We start from the raw sequence: 19,763 nt of genomic DNA, 5'->3' as shown, positions 1-19,763 counted from the left end.
CCTCTCCCAGCAGAGCCATCCCGTGACCCCACACTGCTGTCTGGCTCACATCTTAGCTAACCTTGGACTTTACCTCTTTGGGTTTCCATTTCAAAGCCTTCCCGTGTGCTGGGCTGTATCTCTCCCAGCAGCACCGTGCTGATGTTGGGGCCCGGGGAGTGCCGATGCTGTGGGAGGTGTAAGAGCACTGTCGTGAGACCTGAGCTGCAAAGTGCGGGTGCTGGGCAATTTCCTCCTTGCCTGGAGTGCAATGGGGAGCTCACAGTGTGAACTGTTGAATTTTACTTTATGGACAAAGAGCATCTGACAGGAAATGTTTTCAACCACTTGTGCTACTATTGCCGGAGCACTGCTTTTGAGCTCCAGAGATCCCCTGCCAGTCCTCTGCCGGTCATGTAGGACAGAAGCTCTATCTGAGCCCATTAACCGCATCTATTTTAAACCGTTCTCCGAGAGGTCTTTCTTTATGGCCATTATGGACCATCAGGGACCTTTGCACCAGTAGTTATCAGATGACAGACAGCTTAGCTCTAAAAATAGTCCATCACTGCAAAGCAACCCCTGACCTCCACACAGAGCAGATAACCGCAAGTCAAGAAAAAGAAAACTTGTGTTTCTCACCAGTGTTCTACATGTATCCTAATACTGTAATATACGGGATCCTCAATAAAGCTGCACTGTAATTCAAGCACAAGACAGTATGTAGGGCTAGAGTAATCTATCTAAAGATGGCTTTAGGACAAGCATAACCCCACAGAGAGGATTAGTTCAGACTGAAAGTTAGAGCAAGCTGACAGGATTCTAAAAAAACCTACGCAACAAACCATCCTATAATAGTGACGAGAGTTTAAAATCCTGAGGAATATGATACTTTTCAAGTAAGGCAGAACACATACTTAAGATGTTTCTAATCTATGGTAAATATTTTTATGATTTTGTTTTCCTCAAAATATATTTTACAAAGTCAAGATACTGTTTTCCTTATTCACATAATTAGCAGTCCAACCCACTGAAATGTGAATTGTTTCCTACTAGACAAACTTTCTACGTCTGCAGCCGTAACATCCAAACAACACCACAGAGGAAAAAATCGCCTAGAAACCTTCAAAAATATACAAAAGGCCCTTTTTGTCCCCAGTGTTAACTTGTGATATGTTACAGTCCGCACTTCCTTTCCTCCTGAGTTCAACTGCCATAAACCATGCACTTTTCTGTCTCTTCTAACCTTCCCAGAAGTACTTTGTTTCTCTTCATTAAGTTTCCTTCCGACAGTTTGAGACACTTTCTCCAGTTTTCCTGAGCTACTTCTAATCCTGATGCCATTTCGCCCTGCCAAAGTGCTTGGGTGCCCCTCTCCCACAAACTCTCAGGCCTTTCACAAAGCCTGCACTGGACCAACCATGTGAGGTAACCACATCAGGTGGTCAGGATCATCATGGTGCAGTTCAAATAGCAGCTCCTGTGACAGCTATAAGGTGCAGTTACCAAGAACGACACCGAGTATGTCTGCTTTAAAAGCCAGCAGAAATCCCAGGACAGGATGCCCAAGCATTTCTCACTGATCATCTTGTATTTTATCACAGAGGTTCTTGGCCCTGGAGACCCAGGTCCCTGGCAGGCTCGTGCTGCTGGGACAGCCTCAGCAGCTGGATCACAAAGGAAATGTCACATTCCAGCCACAGACTCCTCCTTGGGGAGGGGATCCACAGAGCCAAGGCCATGAAGCACAGCTCACCTCAATAAGGCAAGTATCTGTCCCCGACCTTCCAAAGTCCCCTTTTCCTGCAGCCATGGATAGCTCGTTGCCATGTGCCAGGGCAGAAGCAGAGAGGAGGCTTCACCCCTGTCAGCAAGAGGGAGGAGAGGGTCTTAAGGCACTGCAACCCGAGGGCACTTCTGCACCTGTAGCCTCGGCTGCAGAGAAGCTCCCAGGCTGGACCATCCCCTTTGGGATATTGGGGGTGGCTGTTGCGCGGCCCCTTCCTCACCTGGGGCCCACGCATGCCGCCACGATGCAATCAGCATTAATTGCACGGGGAGCCTTTGAGCATGTCTTTATTAATACCAAGTGTGAAACAGGAAAATGCTATTGAAGCAAACCTCCCTCTTGTCCCACACCTTGCATGCCAGGGGCCCATCTAATGTGCTCCTACCTCAGACAGGCATTCAGCGCTTGGGACTCCCACCACTTAGCCCACGAACCAGGTCCTCAGCGCTCACTGTCCTGCCTCAGCCATCTTCCCCTATCATGCCGCTCTACTCACTATGGGAGGTTGAGCCTGTTTCAAGTGTGTGCTGCTGACTGAACCTGCCTCTCACAGCAGCCCTGTCTCTGAGCGAGCTTGTCCTGCTGCCATACCCCAGAGGGAAAGGGGAACGTGATGTGTGACCGCTCTCGCCCCAACCCCAGGCTTCCTCTGCACGAGGGAACCTCAGGACAGGAGAGAGCGGCAAGGGAGATGAGGAGCAGGGCTTCTTCCCACTGGAGCCCCGCTCTGCTTCTGCGTTTGAACAGTGAAGGTCTAGGTGGGCTTTGCCTGGGCCCACAGGGCCATTGTCATATCCACTTCATGGGGCAGAATATTGGGGGGGGGGTGTTGTCTTTTGAGACAGCATAAAGGTAGGCTATGGGAACGACTCCTCTACACCTCAGGCTGCAAAGGGCTTTCTTTGTCACCCTTGCTGGCCTAGAGCCTCATCTGTGGAGGCTGGATCTCGCATGGCCATCCTGCGCTGAGTGAGGGTGGCCCAGCTCTCCTGGTACCTGCCTATGAAGCCTCAGCCAGGTCGCAGCTGTCAAAAGAGCGGCTGTATCACTCTCCTCAGGCTGCTCTACCACGCGTGTGGTGGAGTTGGCATGGCCATTGATGCTGCGTGATGTCCTCCTGGAAATCACACGCTTTGAGCACCTCTGTGGTGCCTTTGTGGGCAGAGGGCCCAGCAAAAATAGGGCCCTGCATGATGACCTGTCAAGTGTCAGGGGCTGCTTCTGTCAGCTCAGGGTCTTTTCTTTCGGCACTGGTGACCTAACATCTCCAGGCCTTCCTTGGCCCATTCCACCTGCCTTTGTTCTGTTCCAGTGGGGAACACGGGGACTGGCAGACCCGCCGGGTGGGACTCTAACTCGTTTGGTGCAATTTGATCGTAATACGTGGGCCAGGAAGTTTCAGCAGCTGCAGCAGCACCATTTGTGAGTGAGACCTAGCTGCTGGTCTGTAGCAGAGCAGCCACCCGAGGAAGGGCCGCCCTGACGGCGCCATGCTGACACCCCGTGGCAATGGGTGCCCTGAGCCGCGGGCCCAGGCAGCTGCTGCCGGGCTGAGCTCCCTGTGACTGACAGGAGCCGGCTGGAGCCCTGCGGCCTGTGCCCGCTGCACCTGACCCCTGCTAATAACGCCATCGCTGTTCTGCCAAGGGTCCCTATGAGATCTTGCCGGTCCCTTGAGAGTCAAGTGGCGAGACACAAGCGGAGGATAAGGCTGATGGGGCCTGTGTCCTCTGAACTTGTGTCCGAGTGACGCGGCAAAAGGCACAGCCGCTGTGCCGGCCGATGGCTCTGGGCCTTGCTTCCCTCTGCCTGATGTCTGTGGTGACAGAACCAGGCAGCGACGCCGGCTGCACTGAGCTCTCTGAAGGGCTAAGGGGGTCAGGCTGCAGGCAGAGATGGGTCTCCATAGCCATCGTGAGATAGCCACCAGCCTGGCCAGGGGCTCTCTTGTAGCCCCGAGGCTCCAGTGGCCCTTGAGGTGTCCGTGCTGTACAGCCCTACTATCTGCCCTCAGTGAGGCTGTGAAAGCGCAGCCTGAGCAAAGGCCGCGGCTTCTGCAGTGCTGCTGAACCCTGGCGCAAGCCCTGCTTCTGTCTGCGTTCTCAGCCAGGCACGGACTCAAGGGGAGGCCGTTGTAAAATCAGGCACTTTCAGAGCTGCAGCACACCCTGCCTTTTTCGTTCGCTGTTTTACAGGGGAAGTGACGTCCCACGTGCCCCAAGCTGAGCCCCAAATGGCCGCTGGAAGCACCTGGGCGGCTGCTGTGTTCCCTGGGGCACAGCACGTCCCAGGAGGGCACGGCGAGCACCCGGGTGCTGGTCTAGCACAGCCTCATTGCACCGACTGCAGAGGGGCCGCTTTGATTTATATTCTTACCGGGGAGAGCACAATCAGGCCTGCTTCTGATCTTTAGCATTGCGGCTGGGAAAGGAGCTGTGCTGGAGCAAGTCCCTCTGCGGTAAGAATAGTATCTGCCGTCTTAGGACACAACCCAGTTGTCCAGCTCCTACATGGCAGCACGTCGTGCTGAGATATAGAAGGCAACCTACCCGCTGAGGAATGTCTTCGAGTGCTATTAGTGGAAGCGTATCATCCACACCAACAGGCGTGACCCCGCACAGGAGCCTTGCAAGAGCGGGGCTATTTTGAGCTTTTGACACCGAGGATGAAGGGAGACAAATGACGGGCTGATCCTCTTGGCATGGGCCACCTCCACAGCTCTCTGTGGCCTTGTCTCCTCCTCGGGGCACGACCCTCGTGAAGGCTGGTGGGTGATTTGGTGGGACGTCAGAGCCCAGGAGGGAGCTGTGCATTTGCCGGGGGCGCAAGGCCAGGCCTCAGTCCCCTCAGCGCTGCCCAGACGTGCTTACGGCAAGTCCTGCCTGAGGGTGTGCACCTGTCCCCGAGCTTTGGGCACACGGCTGCCTGCTTTATTTGCAAGCACATCCTCGAGAGCCAGAGCGATGCCAGGGGATGTGTAACTGCGCACAAGTGAAACACGCAGGAGGCTCGCAGAAGAAACAGTTGCCTTTGCAAACCACAGCCTAAAGAAGGCTATGGCAGGCTAGTCAGGCACAGTTATACCCGTGATGCGAGAGCTGCTTCTTCAGTGCTTTGCCTCTCCTTTCCCACCAATGCTCTGTGACGGTGGTTTTGTACAAATCATCAAAGAGACTATCCCCAGATGTCACACTCACCAGTGTGGCCAGGAGCCATCATCCTGCTTACTCTTCTTCATGTGCACCACCTTCTCTCTTCCTTAGGCCTGGCTTTGCTGGCTGCATTCCTTCATTCTGATGACACATCCTCAAGCTTCCATGCTGGAGGCATTGTGAGGCAAAGGATGGTGCAGGGCCTGTAAAACAGGGTTTCAGAGAGCCTCAGAGGCTTAAGCATGTACAAGCCATTACAGCTAACAGGGATACTCGTGGATGTTGTGTGCCACCTAGACTTTACCCAGCCCCACCTGAAGCTTTGAAAACACCTGAAGGAAGTGGAGCCAGAGATTCTCAAGCCACCCAAGAGGAGCAGTCAGCTCCTAGGTGAGTTTGGGGAGGCAAGGTTCACTGCGAGAGACCCTGGCTGTGGGGGAACACTGTTCAGCAAGGAGAAATACTGCAGCGGGTGAGGAGGGATAAACAAGGATGGAGAGTCTGCTACGGAGCCATGGGGAAAAGTTGTGCAGTGTCATGAGAAGAGAGGACTAGTCTGGCATAACTGCAGGGTGTTGGGTGGCTTTCTTAAGGTCCTTGTGATTGAAAACTGAGGTCTGCTCCTACAGAACCCTCTCCCATTGCTCTCTTCAGACAGCACTGACAGAGGTTCTGCTCGGCAATGCTCGCCAGCGACACTGGAAGCAGGCTGGACATCCTTGTGAGAGCTCATGTGCTGGTGAGGCTGCACTTGGGAGCCAGGTAAGGTGAGAGCCCTTTGGATATTGCTGTCACAGGCGTACAGCCATGGAGCTGTCAGTTGCAACTTCCCAGCAGCGTGAGCATCTATCAGGAGACAAAGCCTCTGGCACTGACTTCTGCAAGCTTAGACCAAGCAGACAGTGCCAGTCCTTACCATTTCCCATCACCCCAAGGAGCTCCCCTTGAAAATATTGTAAGCAAACCAAAGTGGAAAGCATTCAGGGGCTCCCTGCCTCAGGCTTGGGCACAATCTTTCCTGCAGAGCCTGTGTCCCTTCAGCCCACAACACTAGCCCCACTCCCATCCCTGTGGACTTGTGCAATGCTCTGTGGAGGACCCACCTCTCCTTTTGAATACTAGCGCTTGTACGGTAGACAGAGGTGGAAAGCTGAGGGCTGTCACGAGCTTTCAACATCAATATACACCCTGGGCTCTGCTCCTGAGTTGTCTTCTGGTTTCCTTTTAGTGCCAGCTGCACATCACTCCTCAGCTGCTTCTAATGTGGTTCTCATTCACTCCACATCGATCTGCATCAAGAGCTCCTGGAGCCTGGGTTCAGCTGGGGTGACTGACAGCAAACGCTTCACACCCGGGCAGAGCTGCAACAGTGGAAGCAATTGTGTAAGTTGAAATTGCTGAGAGGATTTCCAATTAGTTTATTAGCCCCCAGTTAGCGCTAACCTGTGCCTGATTCACTGCATGCACAGCCCTGTAGTATTTGAGGTGTCTGAGAAAATCCTCCAAGGCTGTGTGGTCTCCCTGAAAATACGGGACAGATGTTACTCTTGGAAGCCAAGAGATGTTGTTTCTGTGAAAAAAATCAGCTTAGGCAAACATCTGCGGGTTTATCTTTAACATACCTTGGCGCTGGCCACGTGTCTTTCGTCCAAACTAGAGGCAAGGCTTAATGCATCAGAGTAATCCAGCTGAGGCAGCTGGTAGAGCACATGAGACTTCACAGCTGCACGTGCCCACTGTGCCTCTGCTGTTCAGATCAGGGTCTGAATGAAGGAAAAAGTGTTTGACTATTCCCCACACACACCTTCTTCCCTCATGCCCTTCCCAAAAATATATTGTCTGTTCAAGCTGTAGGTAGGCCAAAAGTGACGTGTGAGGTGCAGGTACGTGAGGAAGGAATGGAGGGGTGCAGCCATCCCTTCTCTTCTTTTCTCTTGCCTGAGGCAACACCACGTGCAGGCTCCTGTGCGAGAGGTGACAAGGCTGACCTTTGAGGTGATGTGTTGAGGAGTGTTGGTGCCACGCGGTGTGTGAGAAATGGGCTCTAAGGGGCAGCCCTTCCAGCACGTGGCCGCAGGCAGGGCTCAGCATTTGTCCGCTGCAGAGAAACTAGAAGCAGGTGGTGGCAGCAGCAGCTGAGGGAATCTAGGGTGAGAGAGATGGCACAAATTAGGGGTGCTATCAATGTGTCATAACTGCATTTTCTGTGCCAAAAATCATCTCTGCCAAGGAACTGACAGTCCTTCACGGTGCAGTGCACTGTAACTACTGATAACTCACTCAGAGACTGATGTTTAGGGTTTGTGACTGCCAGGATCACAAGCAAAAGCAGGGAAAGGAAAAAGAAAAGGGATCATCCTCCCTTGCCTCTCACACGGGAAGTCAACTCTGCTGAAAAGACAATGGGAGAAGCATGCAGAGGATGTGAGGGCAGGAGCAGGGCAAGGAGCTGCCAGAGATGGAAGAGGGCACAGTAGGACTATCAGGGTCTCCCCAGGAATGGCCGGCCTCTAAGCTTGTGGGATCTCAATCCAGAGTTTGCATTAGCTTCTCTCTTCCCCCAGCCAGGAAAAATAAGAAAACTTGTGCGATGTGGTATCCCAAGCTTGGTCAGAAAAAAAACCAAAGAAGGCACTGTTCATAGCATGTGTGCGAGCAAACTACGGTCTTTATTCTCTAGACATTGAGGTGGGTACAAAGACTAATTACAGAAGAAAGAGACCAAGAAGTTCACATTTTGTGCAGCCCTCGGGTCACTTTGCTGACTCATGACATCCTCACTCCTCCTCTGCTATCTTCTTGCCATGAAACTCGCGGCTCTTCGCTCGGAGCTTGTTGACCTGCGACTCTGCAATGTCAGCCCGCTCCTCGGCTTCCTCCAGCTCGTGCTGGATCTTGCGGAACTTGGAGAGGTTGACATTGGACAGTTCCTCCTGTGTGGGGAGAGGGAGTTGGTGGTGAGGAGCCCAGGGCAAGGGTTTCACTCCACCTGCACCTCTCGGCCTTGCGGGGCTGTAGCTGTTCCCCAGGGGAGGGCACTGAACTCCTATCTCCCACCTACTACTGCTGGCCCAGAAGCCTCACACACACCTCCTCATCCTTTCATGTTTAGACTAATCCATCCTAACCAACTAACAACAGCTTTTGGATTGTTATTCCTGTTCTGCCCTCTGGAATGTGCAAAAGGAGATGGACAACACAGCAGTTTCTGATTTTAGCTGTTGAGAAAAAGCTGTTTAGGCTGTAGTGTGTTATTCCTTATACTCAAAGGCTGGGACTAAAGAAAGAGCAGCAGCACCAAGAAAGAACATGTATACTCCCTGAAGCTGAGTTTGTATGCTATTATCTGGGAGGAATTATCTGGCCCTTCCTGCCACTCCCCACTTGGTGAGTACAGATTCTCCTTCTTTTCTCATGTCCACTATGACAGCACCGTTAGGTAATTCCACTTCTTCTTCTTTAGCTGTACAACACCCACCACAATCCACCCTCCTCTTCCAGCCACTGTGTGCAGTCATATATATCGTAAGTTTGTCTTATGAAAAACATTGCTTTGCAGAAGAAATTGAAACATTTCCAGTTCAGCAGATGAGCTAAGTATCTCGGTATCCTCTTGTGGCTCAATGTCCTGAGTCTGCACTTTCTGATATAAGGTGAAGAATCTAGAGGAGATGAGTCAGTCAGAACCCATACATGCCTCTCTCACATATCATTCACTCAACATAGGACAGCAAAACCTGACTATACTGGTCTATGCAGGAAGGACCCTGTCTCAAAATATTATCAGCAGACAGGCTTGTTGTAAGCCATATCAGTCCATCTGTCCTCCTATATATAAAAAAAAAAATAATTGCGGGACATGGCTTGGTTTATTCCTATCAGAAGCATGACCAAAAGAAAGAAATGTCAACCATACTCTCAGGAATAAGTTCCTAGAGTCATTACATTTCTCATGTATAACCACTCCCTACAAGCTACAAGATTTAGAATAACTTTGTTGCAGGCACAAGAAACCATTTCCAGATGACTGACCAATCTTTCTCTCCACTTTGAGTCCATCATCGTTCATCAGTTTCTATACTTCCCAAAACATTCATATACATTTCCCACATTTATGTCCATCCTCAGAAAGTAATGCTTGTTACCACTACAAGCAACACTTACAGCCTCCTCAGCTTGTCTCTTGTAGGATTTCACCTTCATTTGCAGCTTGTCCACCAGATCCTGCAGCCTGAGAATATTCTTCCGGTCCTCCTCAGACTGGAGTGGTTGGAAAGCAGGAAAGAGCGTGAATCAGTTTTCCCACCATGTGAGTTAACAATTTCCCTTGACAACCAAGTGCAAAAATTTTTGCTTCCTGGGAGAGGGTGTGTGAGGCCAAGGAGGCCTCCTGCCTTACCTGGTAGGTCAGCTCCTTCACCCTCCTCTCGTACTTGCGCATGCCCTTCACGGCTTCAGTGCTGCGCTTCTGCTCAGCATCAACCTCCCCTTCCAGCTCCCGCACCTGCAACGAGAAGCCCATCTTTGGAGCTTCCCTGCTGGCTGCTAACGTGGCGTGCTCACTCATGCACAAAGAAAAGCCCCACGCACTCTGGCCTCCAGCTTCTGGATTTGCTTCTTGCCTCCCTTCAGAGCCAGCTGCTCGGCCTCATCCAGACGGTGCTGCAGGTCCTTCACCGTCTGGTCCAGGTTCTTCTTCATCCTCTCCAGGTGGGCGCTGGTGTCCTGCTCCTTCTTCAGCTCTTCTGCCATCATGGCTGCCTGATGAGAGCAAAGGGTCAAAGCCATTGTGGGCTGGAGACCATGTGAAGGAAAATACGCCCACCATGGGCACAGAAGGGAGCCCCCAACTCACATCTGTGATGGCCTTCTTGGCCTTCTCTTCAGCATTGCGGGCTTCCTGGATCGTATCCTCCATTTCACTCTGGATTTGGGCAATGTCTGTCTCCAGCTTCTTCTTGGTGTTGATCAAGCTGGTGTTCTGTGCAAAGAGAGATGGTGAGATTTTTATCGTAAAGCCTGCGATACCAAACCTACAGCCTGAGCCAAGTTTCCCCTATTCAAGCTTGCAGTTCAGACACTGGAATACTTTCTAAAATGGTTCTCTAGGAAGTGTCAGTAGTGGGTTCAGGGGATGGGCTCTCTGCATGCTTTGCCTTGTGGACAGCAGTACAGAGATCATTCGATCATTCTAGTACTGCCTATCCTCTGGAATATAGTAGCCTTCCATGTATGTTCAGTACCAGCACAACTGCTATTGCACCGTGCCCATACCTGGGTATGGAGGAGCTGTACACGCTCACTTGCATCCATCAGTTCCTGCTCAGCCACCTTCCTTGACCGCTCCGTCTGCTCCAGGGCTGCCCGTAGCTCCTCAATTTCAGCCTGCAGCAGGTTTGCTCGGCGCTCCACCATGGCCACCTGCTCCTTCAGGTCCTCCTGCGTCCTCAGAGCATCATCCAAGTGTATCTGGGTATCCTGCAAAAAGGACAAGAGAAATGGTAAGGTGGCAGCGTGTTCTTGGGCACCAGAATTGTCAGGGACGTCATTTCTCTCCCTGTCGCTTTGCTGAACGGACCTTGAGCACAGCCTGCGTGTTTCTCAGGTTCTTTTGTGCCTCTGCAGCCACGCGGTTGGCATGGCTCAGCTGGATCTCCATTTCATTCAGGTCTCCCTCCATCTTCTTCTTCAGCCGCAGGGCCTCATTCCTGCTCCTGATCTCAGCGTCCAGGCTGCTCTGCAAGGACTCCACAATCCTGAGGTGGTTCCTCTTCATCTGGTCAATCTCCTCATCTTTCTCTGCTATCTTCCTGTCAATCTCAGACTTCACCTGGTTGAGCTCAAGCTGGAGGCGCAGGATCTTCCCCTCTTCATGTTCAAGGGCGGCCTGGACAAATCAGCAGGAATAATGATTTCTACTGCTTCCTTTCAAACCTATCTCTTATGCAGTACTTCCTGAAATCTAGGCTTCTTTCCTGCTGTCTCTGCAAATCACTACTCCCACACTTACAGTCCGGACACCTTTTGTTAACACCATGTGTACCTCAGCTTCCTCCAGCGAGGCCTGGAGTTCAGATTTCTCCTGCTCAATCTGCTTCTTGGCTTTCTCCAGCTCATGAATGGCCTTGCCTCCCTCTGCAATCTGCTCTGAGAGGTCAGCGATCTCCTCTGTGGGAGCAAAGGCCAACGGCACGGTCAGGCACGGAGCAGAACAGGAAGGGCCCTGCCGCACCAAGGTGACGGGCATCTTTGCAGACACGCAGGCACAGACCCCTGTGGAGCGGTGGGTGGTGGTGGGCAGTGGGAAAGGCCAGCCAGGAGCAGAGGGCCAGGGACTTACGCTGCAAGTTCTTGTTCTCACGCTTCAGCGTTTCCAGGTGGTCCAGGGACTCCTCGTAGGCATTCTTCATCTTAAACAGCTCCGTGCTGAGGGAGCGAGACTCCTTCTGGGAGGCCTCCAGCTCAGCCTGCGTTTCCTCATACTTCTGCTTCCATTCTGCCAGGATCTGAAGGGAAACGGCACGTGAGCGTGGATGTGGCAATCGGGAGGGGACGCTCTGCCCAGGAACCCCAGGGCTGGAGCCCACAAGACCTTGTCAAAGTTCTTCTGCTTCTTATCCAGAGCTGCGCAGGCAGCATTTGATCGCTCCACGTCAATCATCAGGTCCTCCACTTCATTCTGCAGCCTCTGCTTTGTCTTCTCCAGGGAGGCACATTTGGCATTCACAGCTTCAACGTGTTCCTCTGCTTCCTGCAGGCGCTGGGCCAGCTTCTTCCTGGGAAATGTAAGCACAACTCACAGTTAGCAGACAGGAACCAGTGTGCTTTTCACAAAAGTGTGCTTAATCGTTTTGTAGTCTGCAGTCACAGAGGGTGATGGCTTCATTTGTGATGTTTTTAGCTTTTTCCTTACCAAACCATTAAACCTTCTATAGGATAAATTTTCCCACCTTTTGTTACCCTCCCCTAAAGCAAAGCCATGACTTGTTCCTCAGAATATCCCTGTGTGTTCTCTTTCAATGTCACCTTGGAAATCTCAGTACCCTTTTGCTTCTTTACACATTTTCACTACATACTTGGCCTCCTCCAGCTCCTCTGTGCGCTGAATAGCGTCCGTCTCGTATTTGGTTCTCCACTGGGCCACTTCGCTGTTGGCCTTGGACAGGGCGCGCTGCAGCTCCCCCTTGGCTTCCTGCTCCTCCTCGTATTGCTCCCGCAGCAGGTCACAGTCGTGGCGAGCAGACTGCAAGGCGTGGGCCAGCGCGTTCTTGGCCTGGATGGATATTGGGATTGGGACAATGAATTACCTGTGAGACAATAGAATGTTAACTTAGGAGAAGTTGTTGAGAATTTTTTGAATCTGACATTTAAAGTCAGTCCAAGGTAAAAAGGTACATCGATCCTAGATTCTAAGATTTCTTATTGTTTCAATCATTCAGCAAATGTGATGGGAAAACTCTAAATGACATGTATGAAGCTGGTATTGATTGAATCTTTGTAAATATATACTAAAGTTGCAGGTTCAATTAGAGAAATTAAGAAAAATAGGCTTTCAGATATATCTCAAGATATTTTTCCATGCCATCATTTATCTGAGTTAAGTCTTAAAGTTGTCCTTCCCTGTCTCAACATCTACTTTGGAGTTGATGTACTCCTCAGCTTTTCTTCCAACACCGTGAAGTCAGATAGCAAAATTGCCCATCAAGTTTGGAGACCTCGCAAATTAAAATGACATGGATAACACATTCTGATTTTATGTGAAAGTAGGAATCTGAATCCAAAGTTAAACCCCTTACAGGAAGTACCTTTACCTTTATTTCTTCCTCTAAATGTCTTTTTAGTTCCTCAATCTGTTGAGTAAATGCCTGCTTGCCTCTGGATAGCTGAGATATCAAAGCATCTTTTTCTTCCACCTGGCGTGAATATTCACCTGAGAAATTTTATACATAAAATTTTATTTTAGACTTTGTAGTATTTACAACTCTGTATACCAGCTTTCAGACTATAGACCAAAATGAGTAAAACATCATTCTTTTTCATCATCGGTTACACGTTCTACCATTTGAGAAAAGTGTGAGGGTGTGTTACCTGCTTCTGTCTGCAGACGGGCTCTTTGAGTATTGAGGTCATTAATCATGCGCTGATGCTCCTCTTCTCTTGTCTTAATCTCACTTAATTGGTCTTCCAGAGTGTGGCACATCTTCTCCAGGTTTGCCTATATATCAAATACATGCAAGGAAACAGGACTATCACTAAATTCTAGACTGCTGTTCTCATCATGAAAAACAAGAAAAGAGTATGTGAGAGCAAAACATAATCAGAAGGCTCGAAATCATGTATCATAGAAAAGTAACCTGACAGGAACTCTGTACCTTGGCTTTGGAGACAGACTCCATGTTACTGGCCAAGTCGTCAATCTCCATCTTGAGCTCACTCTTCTCCTTCTCCAGCTTCTGCTTCACTCGCTGCAGGTTGTCGATCTGCTCCCCAAGCTCAGCGGTGCTGTCCGCGTGCTTCTTGCGCAGGGCCGCAGCCGTGGCTTCGTGCTGCAGCGTGGCCTCCTCCAGGTCGCGACGCATCTTCTGAAATTCTGCCTCACGCTTCTTGTTCATCTCAATCTGAGCGGCGGTAGCCCCTCCGGCTTCTTCCAGGCGCTCGCTGATCTCCTCTAGCTCCCTCGACAGGTCAGCCCGATGCTTCTCGGCTTTTGCCCGAGACGTTCGCTCTGCCTCAATTTCCTCCTCCAGCTCCTCAATACGAGCCTAGGGAACATTAGGCACCCTTCGCACCCGTGCCCTCCTCCTTCCCGGCCTGAGACTGGCTGAGAGAGGGGAAGGGCCAGACACTTGCCTGCAGCTCCTTGATCTTCTTCTGTAACTGCATGCCCAGGAGCTGCTCATCCTCAATTTTGCTCTGGATCTGGCTGATTTCAAAGTCTTTCCTTTGGGCAAAGCAAACTGTGTTAGCGTCTGAGCAAAACCCCCCAAGCGCACCAGCCCCACAGTCTGGTGCCCCACAGCCACGCTTACTTCTTCAGTTTCTCATCCAGCTGCTGCTTATCATTTTCCAAATCCATGATGCTGTCCTGGGCCAGCTTCAGGTCTCCTTCGAGTTTCCTCTTAGCTCTCTCAAGGTCCATGCGCAGTTTCTTCTCTTGCTCCAGGGACCCTTCCAGCTAAGAAGAACAAGGCCATCAGTGTGCTGCCAGCCAGTTCTATAACTCTAAACCTGTCCTGCTCTTGCTGTATGCCTGTGTGCTTACATCGTCCACTTGCTGCTCCAGCTTGATCTTGGCTTTGGTCAGCGTATTGACTTTGTCCTCCTCTGCCTGCAGGTCATCCAGTGTCTGCTGATGGGCCTCTTGGAGGGCTTTCTTCTCTTTAGTCAGCTTGGCAATGGTCTCGTCCAGGGCTGCCATCTCCTCTGTGAGGTTTTTCACCTACAAACATGAAGTAAGTGTCAAAACTGCTTAGAAAACATGTTCACTGGTGCAGTGATGTTTTCACTTTGCAGTGTTTTGCCAGGTGTTTCGTTTATCCTTTCAATGCTCACACAAGGCCCAGATCAAAATTCTCCAAAGACAGCATGTCTTACGGTAGCAAGCTCGTACTCTGAGAGTCTTGTTCCATTTCCATGAAGCCCCATGTGTGTACCTTGTTTTCGGTGGCATGCTTTTCCTTCTCGACCTTGGCCAGTGTTAACTCCAGGTCATCAATATCTTTCTTGAGCTCTGAACATTCATCCTCCAGTTTCCTCTTCTTGGCTGTCAGCTCAGCATTGATTTCCTCCTCATCCTCAGCCCTTTCAGTCACCTCCTTTACTTTGGCTTCCAGCTGGATCTTGGTTTTGATGAGCTGGTCACACCTTTCCTCAGCATCAGCCAAAGCATCAGCTTCCTGGTGGGAAAATATGTGAATGGGTACTTATTGTTGAAGGAACAGATGTGCATCAGTAAGACTTTTGGGATTACTTTTTGTGAAAAGGTTACTGTTCAGTTGCAGTATGAATTATAAATTTAGAACAAGTCTTTAAATCAGTTTCTTTTTTCCTGACTTTTTCATCAATATATACAGTGTGTGCCTCCACTACATTTCACCTGGCTTATTTCAGGTATGTCAGAGGGTTACTTGCATTTTATCCATGTTTTCCTTTTTGCCTTTAGAAAGTGACTGTATTTTATAATGTACCGTATTCAAATTTATGTACAAGGCCAGCTTTAGTGTCGTGGGATGTAATGGTCATCTGTATCTTCTGGGAGCAGGGCTCAGGTGAGATACACCATGAGAAATGGCACGAGGCTCCTCATTTTGACAACTGCATTAAGGCAGAGTGTTGGTCAATGGAATCATTGTCCCTGCTCCACTAAATACATGACACTGTCTATAATGAAACTTTATGTCATGAACTCATGTGGAGACATGTCCCTGTAGGCCTTAAGACTAAAAAGTCTTTCTTTAGCTTACACTGTACTTTGTAATAGTGCAACTGAGTGGGGAAAGTATGTGGCCTGAATTTTACCTTTAGTTACATGGTGTTCAACTTAGAATTATGTTTAAGGCAGTTTAGTGTATAATTTGAGAGTTCTGTAGTATGCAAGAAGAGTTAGATCTTATTTAATCATTTCCCTCACGTGAAAAAAAGAAGTTACTCACAGCCTGTACTTGGAGCTGCAGATCGTTTTTTTCCTGCACCAGTTTCACCATTTTCTCCTCCAGCTCCTTCCTCTTTGCCTCAGACTTGGCAAGCTCTTCCTTGGTTTTCTCAAACTCTTCCTTCATGTTGGCCATCTCCTTCTCAGACTCTGCACTCTTCAGCAAGGGCTTGATCTTGAAGAACAGCTTCATCCAGGGCCAGTGCTTCACGTTCATGAATGCACGAACGTTGTACTGGATGCAGAAGATGGACTCCCTGAAGCACAATTAAAGCGCACATTGAATATCTTCAGTATGATGAGTGCCAACAGTTTCCCCCAGGTACAGGGGCTTTAAGTGAAGCTGGGGAATGTCTACCTCCTCTCCACCATTCTCTGGTACTCCACTCTCATGAGGAAGCCCCTGCACCTGGCCTGTGTGCGGGTGATGAGCTGTGCCAGCTTCTCATCCCTCATCTCCTCCAGGAGTCCCAGCAGCCCAGCTTTGAAGAAGACCTTGAGAAAGGGAATGTTGCAGCCCGTCACTGTCAGGCAGAGCAAAGCACAGACATGCCGTGAGTGAGTCAAGGAGGGCTTCTACCTTGGTGTGGCCAAATTTGTACTGCGTGTGATCCACATCGATTGACCCAAGCAGCTTCTCAGAAGCCTTCTTGCTGTCAATGAACTGTCCCTCTGGGATAGCGCTGGCATTAAGCACCTTGTATCTGTGGAAGGAGAAAGGGAAAGACAAGGCTATTTTTCCCCAAGCAACACACACCAGCTACTGGGCCCCACCAGCTCACAGGTAGCTATTTTTGACAACAGAGTCCAGCCTGCACAAACCTACATGAACGAACCAACATTGCTTTTAATGGTGCTGAGAGGTGCAGTGCTCTTACCTCTGCTTGAAGTCAGCGTAGAGGACTCTGCTGGGGAAACCTTTCCTACAAATTCTGATCCCTTCCAGCACGCCGTTGCATCGCAGCTGGTGAAGTACCAGTTCATGCTCCATGGCACCTAGAAATTCCGAGCACAAATGAATGCCAGAGTCTCCATTGCAGAGGGGAAGGGATGTATCAGAGGGAGTTCTCCTTCTGCTTGAGCATCTTACCAGGTGTTTTTGTTTCATTTGGGATGATGCAACGGACAAAATGGGGGTGAGTGCTCCGTAGATTCGTCATCAGCTTGTTCAAGTTTTCCTAGAGGGACCAGTCAGTGAGTTTCCTATGTCCAATGCTTATCAAGCCCATGGCAATGACTTTACCACTTCTCAAAATTAGCTGGATTTCAGAACACTTAAGTAAAGCCACAGAAACCAAATATTTCTTCTATTTGAAGATGTTGAGTACCATTTTTTAAGACTGAAATACTACTATGTTACTATTGATCCAGCGGAAACTAATACACGATTTCATGCTTTCACACAAAGTAATTAATTTTTAGGTCTTTCATGTGTTGCCTTCTAAAGCCAATCTAGTTAAGTTTAAAAAAACTGGGCTTTTCTTCAAATAAGTATGTCATTGGAGAATGTTTAAAAGGAGACTTTTACTCAATTCCTCAACACATCAACCACACAGGAATGCAGACATGCTAAATTATATTTCCAGTCTGACTCAAATCATAAAAATATGAAGATCAAATAATACCCTCTACAAACAAACAATGAATTAGATTTTTATGATCTTTGGACACTGAATGCTTATTTTGAACACAACTTATTAAAAAAATTGAAGTTGATCCTGGAAAATCTGATGTGCAGTTTCCAAAGAATTTTACCACTGTTACATCAATGCAAAATAGCCCTTTCAAATTTAATATTAGCTCACCCCTTTTCTTCCTATGACAAAGATTTAACGAATGCAGTACTGTACCCGGAAAAGAGCTGAGACAGTCTGGAAAGAAGAACCCTTCTTCTTGCCACCCTTTTTGCCACCACCACCACCCTCTGCAAATGGAAGAAAAGAAAAAAAGCATTAAAAGATAGATATTGCATCTTAGAGACTGCAGAACACAAAACATTTTTAAATGTTCAGTGTTTACTACTTTAATTCTGTGTAACAGTGTCCCACACTGAAAGTACAATTTTCACAGAGCTGACCTGCATCTGCTCCACCATAGTTGGCAAAGAGTAAGGCCAGCGTCTTCACAGAGGATTTCTGGTACAACCCAATGACAGTTTCATTCAGGGGGTCCTTGTTCTTCTCCAGCCAGCCGGAGATGTTGTAGTCCACCGTGCCAGCATAGTGCACCAGGGAGAAGTGGGCCTCAGCCTTGCCTTTGGCAGGCTTGGGCTTCTGGAAGTTGCTGGACTTGCCCAGATGCTGGTCGTAGAGCTTGTTCTTGAAAGAGGTGTCAGTTGCCTTGGGGAACATGCACTCCTCTTCCAGGATGGAGAAGATGCCCATGGGCTGGAAGACATTACAACAAACGAGAGAGAAACAGTTTAGAAAGAAGATATCCCTTGGCTGGAAAGTTGCTGGATTCAGAAGAGAAAGCTGTTCCCATGCATTTCACCACAATAATTCAGAGAAAATTAACTAAAGCCCAACTTTTTTCCAGTGTTGCTGTTTCATTTGAACTTATGTAAATGCCTTTGCTGATGAAAAAATTACAAATATGACATTGCAAAACACTACCCCCCACATAAATCTTGTTTACTTACAGGTACTTACGGAATATGACAGTCTTTTCTATAACTTCATCTTTCATGTAATCTGGAGATGAATACTGTCACCAAAACTCCTGATACCTGAGTAGGACCTCCAAAACCACTTCCCCCCATTGCCACTTTTACAGGGCAAATACTTGAAAAAAACAGAATATTCTCAAATATTCTTAAGTACATCTCTTGGCAAATAGGGAAGATTCAACAAATAACAGACTTGAACAGGAAGGGTACCTTCTCAATGAGCTCAATGCAGGCAGCCAGGTCCATCCCAAAGTCAATGAATGTCCACTCAATTCCTTCCTTCTTATACTCCTCCTGCTCCAGCACGAACATGTGGTGGTTGAAGAACTGTTGCAGCTTCTCGTTGGTGAAGTTGATACACAGCTGCTCAAAGCTATTGAACTGCCAGACACGAAAAGACATGCAATGTTGTCAAGGTTCAGCAATAATAGCAAAGTGTTTTCTTGTGCAATCCTAATTCATCATGGGTGATAGTTAAAATACAAGGCCTCTTCCTATGTAGTTTTTCTATGTTATCTCTCTAGGATAGGCTTTGCATTTAGAAAAAATACAGTGTTTCGAAATCAGTGTAATTAGGAGATTAGGTTTCTATAATTATTTTTCAGGATAAAATGGTGAATCCAAAAGTCCTGCAAATAAGAATAGAAAGATACTAACTTCTATTAAAAATGTGTCTTCAATTTACTCTTAATTGTCCTTGTATGAAAACACTAGGGAAACAGTGTTCCTTACATCAAAGATCTCAAAGCCAGCGATGTCCAGGACACCGATGAAGTACTGTCTGGGTTGTTTGGTATCCAGCTGTTGGTTGATACGAACAACCATCCACAAGAACATCTTCTCATAGACAGCCTTTGCCAGAGCACCCACTGAATTGTTCACCTAAAGCAAGGAGAAAGGTTTGGAGGTTACTATACTCAGCAGAGGAGAGTCAATGGGAACCATCAAAGCATGTCCCAGGCTACCACATTTTTCCTACCTGCTGCACGGTTTGACCCTTGGTCACATACTCATTCCCAACCTTGACGCGGGGGTAGCAGAGGGCCTTGAGGAGGTCAGCTGAGTTCAGACCCATCAGGTAGGCAGCCTTGTCAGCCACTAAACACCGGAAAAGAGAGACAAATATATATTTCTAAATGTTGGTCCTTGAGGGACTGTTTAAAAAGTAACAGCAATGTTCTCTATCACACAAAAAAAATTTGTATTGCACAAAAAAAAATTAGTGAAAGCTACAAAGTTAATTTCTCTGTTGTATTCAGAGTCTACACCACTTTCTGAACTTTGTTTCTACAAGTGTTCTTCAAAAGAACACATTCTTTTCACCTTTTCTCAGGCATGACTATGGGAAGTCACCCATTCTTTCTAGTTGTATAGCAAGAGGATTCATCACTCAGAGAGCTCAGAGGCATGGATTGAACTTCCTACTGTAACAGTGACTAGTGAAACACGCATCTCACATCAGACTTCCCCCCGGTAGGTGAGGATTAATAGGAGCACAGCCACCCATCCTGTTAGGGCTGAACC

General features: G+C 48.7%; 1 protein-coding gene and 1 long non-coding RNA gene across 2 annotated transcripts in view; both read right to left on the bottom strand.

Annotated features, from left to right (window-relative positions):
• Positions 1–1,735: 1,735 nt before the first annotated feature.
• LOC121081663 lies at positions 1,736–6,271 on the bottom strand. The gene is made up of 3 exons (XR_005825757.1): positions 6,024–6,271; positions 4,966–5,123; positions 1,736–1,843 (listed from the first exon to the last, which is right to left on the bottom strand). It is a non-coding gene; the product is annotated as an uncharacterized LOC121081663 (long non-coding RNA).
• A 1,302-nt stretch (positions 6,272–7,573) lies between these two features.
• The window catches only part of LOC121081578 (myosin heavy chain, skeletal muscle, adult), a 31,796-nt gene continuing 19,606 nt past the window's right edge, over positions 7,574–19,763 (bottom strand). The window contains exons 14-41 of the mRNA XM_040580743.1: positions 19,219–19,337; positions 18,972–19,121; positions 18,450–18,620; positions 17,649–17,958; positions 17,422–17,495; positions 16,662–16,749; positions 16,450–16,567; positions 16,152–16,275; positions 15,930–16,066; positions 15,573–15,828; positions 14,574–14,816; positions 14,183–14,359; positions 13,950–14,095; positions 13,771–13,861; positions 13,293–13,682; positions 13,009–13,135; positions 12,732–12,850; positions 11,997–12,193; positions 11,513–11,696; positions 11,261–11,426; positions 10,964–11,088; positions 10,499–10,807; positions 10,195–10,398; positions 9,776–9,901; positions 9,511–9,681; positions 9,320–9,424; positions 9,085–9,180; positions 7,574–7,853 (exon numbers count right to left, since the gene is read on the bottom strand). Coding sequence (XP_040436677.1) covers positions 7,698–7,853; positions 9,085–9,180; positions 9,320–9,424; positions 9,511–9,681; positions 9,776–9,901; positions 10,195–10,398; positions 10,499–10,807; positions 10,964–11,088; positions 11,261–11,426; positions 11,513–11,696; positions 11,997–12,193; positions 12,732–12,850; positions 13,009–13,135; positions 13,293–13,682; positions 13,771–13,861; positions 13,950–14,095; positions 14,183–14,359; positions 14,574–14,816; positions 15,573–15,828; positions 15,930–16,066; positions 16,152–16,275; positions 16,450–16,567; positions 16,662–16,749; positions 17,422–17,495; positions 17,649–17,958; positions 18,450–18,620; positions 18,972–19,121; positions 19,219–19,337 — 4,679 coding nt within the window. The 3' untranslated portion in view covers positions 7,574–7,697. The remainder of the gene's footprint in view (positions 7,854–9,084; positions 9,181–9,319; positions 9,425–9,510; positions 9,682–9,775; positions 9,902–10,194; positions 10,399–10,498; positions 10,808–10,963; positions 11,089–11,260; positions 11,427–11,512; positions 11,697–11,996; positions 12,194–12,731; positions 12,851–13,008; positions 13,136–13,292; positions 13,683–13,770; positions 13,862–13,949; positions 14,096–14,182; positions 14,360–14,573; positions 14,817–15,572; positions 15,829–15,929; positions 16,067–16,151; positions 16,276–16,449; positions 16,568–16,661; positions 16,750–17,421; positions 17,496–17,648; positions 17,959–18,449; positions 18,621–18,971; positions 19,122–19,218; positions 19,338–19,763) is intronic.

The sequence above is a fragment of the Falco naumanni genome, chromosome 1 (assembly GCF_017639655.2).
Source record: "Falco naumanni isolate bFalNau1 chromosome 1, bFalNau1.pat, whole genome shotgun sequence".
Taxonomy (NCBI): domain Eukaryota; kingdom Metazoa; phylum Chordata; class Aves; order Falconiformes; family Falconidae; genus Falco; species Falco naumanni.
Note: the sequence above shows the minus strand (reverse complement) of the source record. Positions and strands in the feature narration are given on the sequence as shown.